Source organism: Athene cunicularia (assembly GCF_003259725.1).
Source record: "Athene cunicularia isolate RWA chromosome 1 unlocalized genomic scaffold, athCun1 chr1_part2, whole genome shotgun sequence".
NCBI lineage: Eukaryota > Metazoa > Chordata > Aves > Strigiformes > Strigidae > Athene > Athene cunicularia.
The window spans coordinates 1582462-1595078 of NW_020799092.1; the positions used below are offsets into that span (position 1 = coordinate 1582462).

The 12617-nt window shown below is 53.1% G+C and overlaps 1 protein-coding gene across 1 annotated transcript; it reads right to left on the bottom strand.

The window, feature by feature from the left end:
* Positions 1 to 228: 228 nt before the first annotated feature.
* BAIAP2L2 (BAI1 associated protein 2 like 2) lies at positions 229 to 11626 on the bottom strand. The gene is made up of 14 exons (XM_026868096.1): positions 11575 to 11626; positions 10562 to 10637; positions 10192 to 10278; positions 9034 to 9095; positions 8367 to 8438; positions 7632 to 7748; positions 7097 to 7243; positions 6488 to 6640; positions 6095 to 6233; positions 5094 to 5319; positions 4124 to 4195; positions 3629 to 3809; positions 1804 to 1844; positions 229 to 988 (listed from the first exon to the last, which is right to left on the bottom strand). The coding sequence occupies exons 1-14, from the start codon at positions 11611 to 11613 to the stop codon at positions 913 to 915; spliced, it is 1488 nt and encodes a 495-aa protein (XP_026723897.1). The 5' UTR covers positions 11614 to 11626; the 3' UTR covers positions 229 to 912.
* Between the last annotated feature and the right edge of the window lie 991 nt (positions 11627 to 12617).

Genomic DNA, 12617 nt, shown 5'->3' on the forward strand with positions numbered 1-12617 from the left:
AGGCAGGCAGCAGTGGGTCGTGCAGCCCTCCTAGTGCTCTCCATGTCCACCCTAGTCCCCCAGGCTGGCGTCTGCCCCACCAGAGCCACGACACTGTAGCATTCAACACCCCAACCATGGGCAGCCATCATGGCCCCAGCACTGGCAGAGACCCCATGTCCTCCTCCCCCTATGTCCTCTGACAGAGGTGATGTGCCAGCTGCTGGGACACCTACAGAAGTGTTTTATTAAAAAAAAAAAACCTCAAATCTTTTCCACAGGATAACAGGTGAAGGAACAGGGTACTGGTGCTGGGCACTGTCACCTGCCCCCACCTTGCCCTGGGGCTGCCCAGCAAGGGAAGGGGCCGCACTGGGGGTGAGAAGGGGCAGATGCTGCTATAAATGGACAGTTTCCAAAGGGGCTGAGAGCAGAGTGCTGCATGCTGCAGACCCTGGCAGCTGGACCACATCGCTGGAAGCCTTCTTGTGACCTCCTCCCTTTGAGGTTCATTTTTCTGGTAGCAAAGGGACTATTGGGCAGGTGTCCTTTGCCTACAGCAAGGCTGGCAAAGCTTCACCTTTGTCATCCTGCTAGCACTGCCCCATGCTGCAAATGATCTCACCCTTTCACCCCTCCACCTCCCAGACCAGCATCTTCCAGGCCACCAGCACCAGTAACACGAGACTTCTCCCACTCAAGCAAAGTAACATCACACAGGGAGGGGGGACAGGGAGCAATCCAAAAAGAGCAGCAGGGATCTGCTGCTGGCTAAAGCACAGCAGACAGCCAGGTGCCAGAGGCAAGGGAGGGGAAAAGAGAAGTGACTCCTTGAGTGGTAGCACTAGGTTGCTGCCCAGCTGGGGGTCACAGACCATCACTTGTATGCCTCCCCCTTTCTTGCTGAAATTGTTCACCATCCACAGCTCCACTTCATCGAATGATGGGTGCTGAGCGGTCGTTGGTGACTGTGGGGCGCAACTTGACTGTGGCAAAGGGGTTGGTACCTCTGCAAGGGGAAAAGAAACAGGCAACCATCAGGAAATCTGCCATGACCGTGCAGGGTTCCCACTGACAAAACAAAGGCTACTTAGTCCTGTCGGACAACTGCCCCCAGGCCAAGGAGGACTGTGGTAAAGCTGGCTGCTGAGTATGTTTTCTCCCTCCTTAACACACTCTGCTGCAGGTTCCCATGTGGTTGCCCTTGGGCTCTCCTCAGGGCTTCTCATTCTCCCTCTTCCACAGGATGAAGAAGGGATATTAGCATAAGGCTGTGCCTTTCAGTTGCACTCTACACTAGTGGTCCCTGACCCTCCCAGCAAGGAGTCAGGGAGCAGAAAGAGGCCACAGCACCATGCCAGAAATATGGAGACACCAACTCAGCTGCAGGGGGAAAGAAAACAGGGATTTATGGCAAGTATCATCTCCACAGACCTGACTCAAAGCTAAAACCCATTTCCCTTAGGCCTCAGCCCTTTCCAAGCAAGCAGGCTGCAAAAATCATGTAGCTCCATACTCATGCTGCAAGCTGCTATTGTGGCTCTTTCAGAATGGATGGGAAGGAGCATGAAGGTCTGGCCATATGCTCAGTGTGCTCAGGTCCTTCCTCATATTACCAGGGGTAGGAGAGAGTCTTCCCAGTCAGCAGAGGCCAGAATGGCTCACCTCTGCCTCCTGTTCTGGAAAGTGGGCTTTGCACTGCTTCTGTCCAGACGCTTCCCTGTTCCTCCCACATTTGATAATCGAGAAGATTAAATCAAAATAGCATTGTAATAATGCCCCCCTGTCATCTGATTCCAGAGCAGAGCTCCAGGACTCACTCACCTTGGGAAGAGTTCAGGGGGATGGTCAAATAGTCCTGTTTTCTGCAGTGAAAAGAAAGGCAGCAGTGAGCGATCAGGTGGGGAATGGAGAGACAACAGTGAGGCAGAAGACAGTGCACACATGGAGGAAGATTTCACAAAACACTTAAGTGAGTTAGGAGCCCAAGTCCTATTAACAGGGCTCTGACTCCTTATTCATTCAAGTTTTATGAAAGCCCACAAACTCACTGCTACAGATTACACCCTGATTTCTGTGGTGGTAGGTTTTCCCTACACCACAGGTTCCCTATTCCCCTAGGACACATCCCTTTTTCTTGGGGAAGAAATGAGATGCCTCAGATCCCCAAAGTGTCATGTCTGAAGAGCACAGCAAACAGTGATAGTCTGAGCTACAATTCACCCTGCCAGCACAGCCAGAGATGCCCCCCTCATATTGCCCACACACCCTGGCAAAGAGTTTATCATCAGTGCTTTCACATGCTTCCTGCATCCACTTGGAACTCAAGAGCTCCGGCTACTTACCCTACACCACATACTGCTTAAATGCAGACCAACCTGATGGAGAAAGAGGGACCGAGGACACGCAGCCTTTATTTTTGGCCAGTAGATAGTGACAACTGCCTGCTAAAGTACGCCAGCTTCTGTAGCTACTGGCAGACAAGAAAGCCACATGTGGCTATTTGTGTTCCAGTTGGGAAGTCAAACATGCACCCATTTGCTCCTGGCTCAACTGAAGGATGTCTTGGGCATAAGTTTAGACCAAACTTCTCATGAGGCTCAATCACTCTGTCACAGTACTGCAAATGCTCCATACACTTCATTGCTCAATCCCAGGTCTACCCTTACACACTAGCCCTGGGACTGGATGGAAACCAGTGACCCAGAGACAGGAGGGATAGGCTGCACAGCCTGTTCCCCTCTGTGTTGTGCAGCCTAAGGCTTCCTGAAACCACAGAGCAGGACATGAAGGGAAAAAAAAGAGTAATTAAATGTTGTATTCTTCAGTGCTTTGAGCCATCCAGTTGCTTTCATCCTCTCACTGGCCTGGAACCAGCAATCAGAGATGAGTTTTCCCAGCCTCCTATGAGACTGAGCAAGTACTACTCCACAGGCAGCACCATTCTTCCCTCTCCCAGGACCTCAACTCTAACAGTCCTCAACTTTAACTTTGTCCTCACCAGTCAATCCCCCACAGCTGGAAGCAGTGATAAGTGGAGGGTTTCCTTCTCAGTACAGACACAACTTGTTCTAAGGCTCTCCAAAATGGCTGTGCCCTCAGCCTTTGCTCCTCCCTTTTTCCCTACCCCAGCTGTGACTTTAACTCAATCCTTTTTTGAATTTAGAAGAGCCCTATGAAACTCCTCTCCATTCTCTAAAAGAAGGAGGATGGCGTCTCTATTAGCTGGTTACCCACTCCCAGCCCAGCCTGATCACTCCATGGTCCTACTATTAGCAGAAAGAGGTGCTGCCCTGGAGCCACCAGAAGGCAGGCTGGGAGGTCATGGAGAAAAGGACTGAACTGAAGAGTCCCTGGTGAGCAAAAAGAGAGAGAAATGAGAAGGCAGAGGCAGAAAAGCAGTCCCTTGGGGAAGCACAGCCAGGCAATGAGGATCTGCACACACAAGGCTGACTGTCAGGGGTGGTGGCATGCAAACAGGCTGGGTGAGTGCTAGCAAGACCTCTTAGCTTGAGAAGGGAGGAGGTCACACACCATCTGGAAAGTGTTTTACTTTCTCAACAGGCCAATCCAGAAAAGACGTGCCTTAGAGGATGGAAGGCAGACGTGGCCCACTCCACACACACCCACTAGTCACTCCTACACTCACCTTGGAGACAGAATTGACTGGGGTGGCCACCCCACTCTGGTGACTGCTGGCACCCACTGAGAGGGGAGGTGAGTTTGGCAAACTGGGCTGGGCAGCAGCAGACCAGTAATTGCTAGAGGAAGGAGTGCTGGGACAGTCCAGGATGTCATCCATACTGTGACTGCTTCGCAGTGGGAAGGACCTGAGCAAGAGGAGAAGACAGTGGCGTGAGAGTCAAAGACAAGGAGTAGGGAGCAGCACGGGTGGTAGCCACAACATGTATCTATGAAATGTCTCTGGAGAAAATAAGCATCTTTGAGAAGATACTGCATGTGTTAGGGAAGCCATCTAGGGTAAGCCTGTGAGATCTCAGGGCACAGTGAGGCTCTCAGCAGATGCTCAAGCATAGGAGCACTGCAGGTCTCTATGGGGCACCCCCAAACAGGTGTTCCAGAGGTGTTAGCAACCTACCAGGAGCCACTTCAGCTCCTCCCTGGCCAACTGCTCTCCCGTTACCTGGTGGTTGGCTCCTCCATCTCCCTCGCATCCTCCAGAGGCTTGACATAAGCTTCGGGGAACCAACCGCATCTAGTGCACAGAAGCAGAAATGAATGACCTCTAGGCAACCATACTTCGTGGCTTTTCAGATACAGATGCCCAAGACTCTTGATCTACACCACCCCGCACATCAACCGAGCTGCTGCTTGCCACTACCTTATGTGACAGGGTTTCTGCACATCCGTCACCCCTAGGTGGGGCATGGGTTTATTGTGAGAAAGTCCTTGAGCTTGGAGCAGGACTTGCTTATCTCAGAGGCTGTGTAAAATCCATGCTTCTGTGAGCAACGCTGGTGCAATGCAGGAAGTGGCACGCTGAGTACAGTCGCCAAGGCCAGCACACAAGGAAGCTGTGGAAATCCCCTCTCCCCAGGGCAAAGCAGCTCCACCCCAGAAATCCCCAAAAGAGAAAGGTGTTGCTTTTGCTCATCCCACATGTGAGTGTGAGCTTCCCTGCAGAGCATAGAACAGGGCAGGCTTTGCACACAGGTGTTGGCCAGCAGCACCACAGGGAGTAATTCAGTAAGTGCTGGGTGCAGCAGTTTCCATGCCCTGTCTGTACTGGAGGGTGCAGTGGCAGCCGTGGTGTGAGATGAGAAATTCCAGGCCTCTCAGGTAACTCCACAAGTCATGCAAGCTGGTGGGGGGACACCTGTCTCTTCTACCCAAAGCTCCTGGAGCTTTCTAGGGCAGCTCATCCACACTCACCCTGCCCCACCACATCTCCGTGGCTTGGAAAGCCCTCATGCTAGGCACAACCCACGACTGAGAACATAGCGATGTCCCACCCAGATGGTGGGTGAAACACAGTGCCCAGGCAATGTGGGGAGGGGAAGTGGGAGATAATTTCAGACTTAAGCCTCCCAGCTCCAGACCTGAAAAGCCTACATCAGCCTGCCAGGCTGATTGACAGCGCCGAAGTCACGTACGTGGATGAGCCCTCCAGCTTGCCATAGAGCCAGCCATTCTGCGCGTCTGGCATCAACACCATGATGACATCCCCGGGGTCAAACTGTAGCAGGGTCCGGTTGGCGCCTGTCGCATGGGGCACGATAGCCTGCACTCTCACCATGCCACTCCTCCTCCTGCCTTCACTGCCACTGCTGGCCTCGCCAAAGGAACCCGAACGGGAGGTACGGCCAGTAGGGGCCAAACCTGCAGGGAGGCATCAAGGGGGTTTGACTGGAGCCTGGCACCCTCCTGCAAGACCCGTGCTGCCTCGAAGGGACCAGCGCATCCCTGGCCAAGTAATTATCTTGGAGGAGTAGATGGCTTTTCTCCGCAGGCAAAGAGCAGGGCATAGCATGGGAAAGGTCAAAACATTCATCTTGTAGGAGAAAATTAACTTAAGCTGAAATCACTTGCTTTGCACTATGTCCTCTTTGGCTAGACATATGTCTAGCTGCTTGATCTCCCTCTTCCCAACCCTGCTAGAACAACTGAGAAACTGGGTCGTTTTCTTCTCCCTCTGCCCCCTTTTTTGTTTTTAAACACTTTAAGCTGAAATTTTTCAGGAAGGAAAAGCAGGTGAGACATGAGGTAACCAGCTGGGTTTTCTAGGGCAGGGTAATATTTAATCTGGTAGTGCAAGAGAAGATGCATTACCAAAATGGGAACTCCAGTAAGAACTAGTACTCATGGTTCAAGAAGCCTTGAAATTGCACACCTCTGGGTTCCCCCCTCACACAGCCAGCCAGAAAACCTAGTCTTGTCCTGGATGGACCCTGCTCTGAGGTTGTGCTCACCCCCTGCTTCATTCAGTCTTGCCCTCCCCAGCTCCCATATGCACTGTCCTCTCACCTTGCCCAGGAACGTGGCTGAGGATTGGTGGGCTAATAGAGTGGTGGTCCCTCCCTAAAACCAACCCTGTTCCCAGAGAGGCCTAACTGCTATGTCTCCCCCCAGCATTGCTCCCAGACATGGGTCATACTGGCTGATGGTGTCCTCCGCAGCAGCCGTCTGGCGGTCTCTGGCTGGGGAGACAGTCTCATTTCTGGAGGCTCGGGAGAGAAGATGCTGGATCTACTCCCAGTCATGGGAGAAGAAAAGTCTCCAAGGGGTCTCTGGGGCTGCTGGAAAGAAAGGAGGCTGAATCCACAAGGGCTGCATCAAGCAGGAGATGCTCTGAGAGACATCTAGTCCCTCTCGGAAAGCCAAACCCATCATGTTCCCCCCATCACAACCCATACACACACTTCATCTTGGTCAGGAAAGGCCATGGAAGCTGGACAAGGCAGCAAGTACCAACAGCTGGCCAAGGACCAGCCTTGTCCTGCAGTCTGAAATCCACTGCCAAGGGGCAGGGTGTCTGTGGGTTCCTCACCATCTCGAGGTGGCTGGGGATAAGCCGACCCGATGGATACCCCTGGCCATGGGAGACCATGAGAAGCCCCTGCGAGTGGCTGTTTGAGGGGTTGCGGCTGGCCTCCAGCTGCTCCTTCCACTGTGGTGACTTGGTCTGGATCATGCCCCGAGCCTGGGGAGAGAGAGAAGAGGTGACAGACAGGGCAGAAGACCTACAGAGGGAGCCAAGGGCTGACACGTGCATTAGTTTTGCAACCAGGTCTTTGGGAATGGTCCAAACAAAGCCTCACAGGAGTGAATTTCTAGGACAGTACCCCCAGCATAGGCCCTGTGGTCCCAACGACCCTGCTATAAACACCTACATCAGCCTTCCCTCTCCTATCACTCACACACCCAACTAACCCCATGTCAGCACCATCCTCAGCCTCAGTCATTCTTTCCTAGACTAGTACAGTCAGCCTGGACCCCACAGCAAGAAATGTAATAGTTTCCTGCCCAGTCCACACACAGATGCTGCCTTCACCCAAGGAGTGGCTCAGGCCTGGCTCTCTCCTGCCTGCATGCCCCCACCTCTACAGCCATGCTGCCCGCTCCCCAAGCTCTGCTCTCAAGCACACCAGGGTCATACCCTGCTGTAAAACTGTAGGAGAGTGTTGTAAAGCATGTGGTGCTTTTCAGCTAGAAAGCGGTAGCGGCGTTTCTCCTCCAGCTCAGCCTCCCTCTGGCTCTCAGAGACGAATGCCTGCATCTCCGAGCGTAGCCGCATCACATTCTCCTGGGCCACAGGGGAAAGAGGGAGGAAGAGTTCAGCATAAATCCAGCAGAGCGGGCTCACTCATGGCAGGGGAAGGGTTGAAATGAGTCATGTCTACCAGCTTCCCAGTCCACTTGCAGTGCTGGAGCAACACACTGGAGCTAGAGCAGATTGCCAGGGATTAAGCCCTTGCCCACTGAGGCTTGCTAAATGAGGAACAGCCTTGGCAGGAGCAGGCACACAGGTCAGCAGCACCCTGTAGAAAAGGAGTTTACTCCTTTCCAGATAAGCCTGCTGACTTTTGAGTGTTGGGGTCAATACCTTGGTTTATAACGTTGCTGAGAAATCAGCCCTGGCTCCAGATAATCCAGATCTTTTCCCAGCTCCCCTTCCTGCAATCACTGCTTACCTTCATCTCCCGGACATTTTTATCACGGGCCCTCTCCATTCTCCACAGCTCTGCCATGCATTTATCCAGCTTGGTGGCTCTGCGCTGGTACTCTAGCTCATACTGCTTCTGGCTCTCCTGCCAGGGAGAAACTAGGCTCAGTGAGGAACCAGAGACCCAGCCACACTGTGATGCAGCAAGGGTTCTGCTCTGATGGTGATTGAACATCTGAATCACCCTGAAATCAGGCTTCAGCTGGACCTCTTATAAAAAGTCTTTCTTTACCTTTCTCATCATTTTGAAGGGCCCAAGAGTGCTGATGAACCTCAAGATCTCAGAAAAAAGAACTGGCCTCCAGCTTCCCTGGCACTGGGAGGAAGCCTCCAGGCTGCTGTCTCCCTCCCTGACACTACACACCAGCATGGCCAGCTGGGCCACAACAGCACAGGACCCACACCCATGCAGAGGCTGTGGTCTGGGGAAGCTGAGAACTCTGCTTTTGGGATGCTGAGTCTCTCAGCCCCAGTGAAGCATTTAGGAAGTCCCACTGCACAAAGACCAGTCACCTGCTGTCTTTAGCCCTTCATCACCAGGCAAACTAGGCAGGAGGGTGGAGGGGTGGGGGTGTTTTGGCTCATGATGGGAGAAGATAAGCCTCCCTAACTCCTGCTGAGGAAAATCAAGGAAACACCTCAAGTGCTCAAACAAAAGCCCTTGGGTAGAGGGGAGAGGGAAACAAGGGAGTTCATCACTCACACTGATGAACTGTACATCCATTTTGGTGTTCTTCTCCATGTGCTGCAGCAGGTCCACGTGGAAGGTCTGAGCCTGGAAGAGGCAAAGGAGTCATCACCCTCATCCCTTCACCACGTGGTGTGTTACATGCACTGTGGTGAGGGGCAGCTCGTAAAACTTTCAAAGCTAGTGACTCTCTCACCACCTGGACCCCATGCAGAAGCCAGAAATGGGCACACATGGAGCAGCCCTGCAGCCTGGGGGTCAGCACTCAGCACCCACCTAACCATTAACCCTCAAGCTTCTGCACGGACACAAACAGCAGTGTCTGGAAGGGCTAACATCGCCTCCACTCCTGTCCCACCACTGCCACCCAGGGAAAAAGAGGATGGCCTCACAACATCTTCAGAGCTAGACATCACTCAGTCTACTGTGCACCTACTACTGTGCTTGTGGAGAGGTGGTGACAGTCCACCTATGGCACCAAACATTGAACACCAGACAGGCTCTGGGCATGCCAGCTGTGTAACACACGTCTGCCACACACAGCAGGGATAGGGAGGCAGGCACCTGCCAGCAGGCATGTCAGAGGGCAGGAGATGGGGCAAATTGGGCAAATGCTGGCAAGCTGTGGTTAAGGAAGTCCCTTTTTTCCCCACTTGCACCAGCCCTCAGGAAAACCACTCACCACAACTTCTAAATCAGAGCTCAGGATTCTCTGCATGTCAGACATCTGCATCAGAATTTCACCTTCAGGGAAAGAGACAGGAGAGGGTGGAAAAATCCTGCGGCCATTTCTTTGTGTGCCCAAGAAGACAGACAAGCAGTGTGCAACTCAGAATGATGATATACAGGTGTGAAAGTCCAACTGATAGCACAACGCACTGCTCTCTGCACCCTGAGAGAGGCTGATAGCCTTCCTCCACAGGGCTCAGATTCACCACCACTCCCCAGGCACTGACAATGTGGGGTTGCTCCAGCCCACGAAGCTGCCAGACCAGCACTCTGCTACAGCCCCAGGTGCCAGAAGGCAGGCTTGGCTCTGCCATGGGCTCTGGGTGCTGGGTTTCATGCAGCCACAGTCCCTACAAGCCCCATTTCTAACCCCAATTGCACCCCAGCTGCAGTGCATGGTTCTAGCTCTTTACAGGAAAGCAGCTACAGCACTCATTGCTGATGCTGTGCATGGTCCTGCTTCACCAATGTTAGTATTATGAAACCAGTAAAGGAAGAGGTTGATGACAGGGAGCAGGGGATCAAGCTGGGTGGCGCAGATGATGATAGCAGTCTGCAGAAAGGACACTTCTGCTGGAAGCTGTTTCTAAAATGTTTAGCAGTAGAGCAGTTCCCTGACCATGTTTGCAGCAGTTGTCATTAGGCTACAGAATTATTCGAGCTGCTGAGCCCCTCAGCCCCAGGCTGCCATTTCAGCTGGCTGCAGGCTCAGCAGGAGAACACCCCATCAGCTGTTGTGAGTCCATGCTCTCCAGCTTTTCCCTCACACCTGTAAGGAGGAGCAAAATGGTTCCTCCAAGATGAAAACTTCATCTCTCTGGGCATGATGCCTCAGCAAGGATTGATTTCCATAACAGGTCTATCCCAAGAGCTGGGCTCAGTCATTGATCTGAGAGATACAAGAGAGTGCTCGAGCCCTGGGAAATATTCAAGGATAAAAAATAAATTTGACTCTCACTGCCTGGACAGGGCCTGGTGCTGTGAGACACCATTTGGAGTAGCAGTCTTCCTTCCCCCAGTACCTGGAAAGGGACCAGCTAAGATGAGAAGGCCAAAAAAACGTAATTGTGGCTCATCACAGGACAGAGGTTGGTGAGTGGGAGAGCCTTACCCAGCATGTGTGAGGTGGAGCTCTCCAGCGCCTGCTCCCCAATCTTCTCAATTGCCTTAAAATACACCTCAGCTGCTTTGGATAATGCTGTGAGGAGAGGAGAGGGGAGGTGAGGATCTGGCCTGCCATCACCAGCCCTAGCAAGCAGTGCACAGGACAGCCACCCACTGGTACTTTGCCTATAGGCAAGGGTACCCAGTCTCTCCCCATTTCTGCCTAATAACAGCAGTGGATCCTGGAGCAGAAGAGTGCTTAAGAGCAGCTCAGGACATGTCAAGGTCAGGGACCAGCAACTTCATCCTGGGTGATGGCACAGCGGATGCCCAGGACAGATGCAGCAGCATGGTCTGGCTATGCAGGACCCACTCACCATGGAAGGCATGCAGGTAGTTGTTCCCCAGGTACACCAGGTTCTCCAGCGCAGGGTTGAACTGCTCCAGGATACTCTGTGGCCAGGCAGAAGCGGATTAATGCCAGCCTTCCCCACGCCCCAGAGACCTCAACAGGTCAGTGCCCTCCTGCTGTTCAGCTGGATGCAGCAGGGACCCAAAGAGCTCCCACAGCCACGACACTGGATGGCTGTGGTGATGTACAGCCCTGCACAAAGTCAGCTCCCTACATCAGAGGTAACTGGGACCCTCAACTGCCTGGAGTCCTCTCCAACCAGCCAGGAGAGGAGCAGTGCAAGAGCAACGTAGCCCACTGCAGAGCTAAGTGGTCGCCTGAAGGTGGCTAACTCCCAAAGCCCCACACCCACCGCAGGCAGGGGAGAAACTGCAAGGGGATCTGAGAAACCTTTTCCCTCACCTCTGAGCCGGCCAGAGTGAGGGCCACTGCTTATTATCCAGTCATGAGCACAACTTTTTCCTGTCCTGCATATGGGGCACTGCCAGACTCGGCAGCTTAGCAGGAGAAGAGATGGACTGCTTCAGACCAGCCTCTCTTACTTGCTGTATTTATCAGAGGTGTTTATGGCCTCCAGCAGAACTGACCACAGGCTGCAATAAGCAATTCCTCCTCCCAGCCCTCACCACCTTGGTGCAGCACCAATGTGCGTAGGGAAGTGTTTGTGAGAGCAGGCTGCTTTTTCCAGCAACGGAGAAAACAACAGCAACCAAGACGTGTCACCCTTCCTTCATGCTCCATGTCCAAACGACCCTGGTTGTTCAATTCCTTCCTGGATCTGCCTTAAGACCCACACCACCCTCCCCTCCTGCCAGTCATCTGCTTTGAAACACAGCCCAGAGCCCACAGGAGCTGCTGCAGTTCAGCCTGGGGACGGATCCAGCCCTCGGCTGTCCACCCAAGAGAGCCTTTGGCAGAAAACAGCTCTTCTCCTCCCACCTGCACATCCCCCCAAGGCAGACAGAAGCAACCACTCACCTTATAGATGGAGATGGTGGACCTGTAGGACAGGTCCATCTCTGGAGTCTCTTCCCTCTGGCCTGGGGGGGCTGTGCTTCTGCACAGCTGGCTGGATGGAAAGAGCCTGTCACTGTCAAGGCAGGGCAGTAGGGAGACACAGATGTGGTACAAAGGGAATGGAGCGCTCTGGAGTTTAATAATTCACCAGCCAAGGGGCTGGAACTTGATCTCTGGAAGTAACCGGACTCTGGGGAGAGAGGAATCCTGCAACAGCCAGCAAGGCATGTGACTACCTTCTTGCATTATTGATTACCGGCTCGGTACCCAGCTCTCCCTGCCCTGACACCCGCGGAGCCAGCCACCTGTCAGAGTAACACCTCTTGCTGCCTCCAACAGTGCCACCACCTGGAGGTGGCTTGCTCGGCCTCACTGTGCTAGCAGAGCATCTTCAGATCCTTCGAACACAGCTTGTGATCACAGGCAACAAATAGCAGGGGCTGGGGGGAAACACAAGGAAAGCTCCAAAAGGGTTTTACCTCTTCCCTGTCCACTATTCCCCCACCCCAAACTTCACCCTCTCTGGCTCTTAGCCTCCCTCACACTCCCAATCTCAGTGAGACTCCCTAACAGCAGACACAAGCTTGTGCCTGAGCCCTCCTGCTCTCCCTGCCTGTTGCAAGGAGCCCAAACACAGCATCACTCCAGGAAGTCCCTACAGATGGTGCAGACTATTTATAAAGATGTGAGGAGAGTGCAAGCCAAGGGCAAAAAGCAGAAAGGAGCTCATGTTCTCTCTATCTTAAGGTGTGGAGTTTTGTTTTTCCACAGGAAGGTAAGCCCCTCCATTATGTAGGAAAAATAAAACCTTTACTCCACATTAAAAGCCCCTTAATTCCACAATCTCATTTGTGAAACAAGATCAGAAGGCAGATCATCAGTTTTCAGCCCTATTCATGACTCAGCACCCACACTCCTGCCAGCAGTCTCCGTTGGGAATCAGTGGGTACCAGGTCCAACAAGCTTGCAGCAGTTACTTTGTCCAGGAACCATGTGGGGATTCC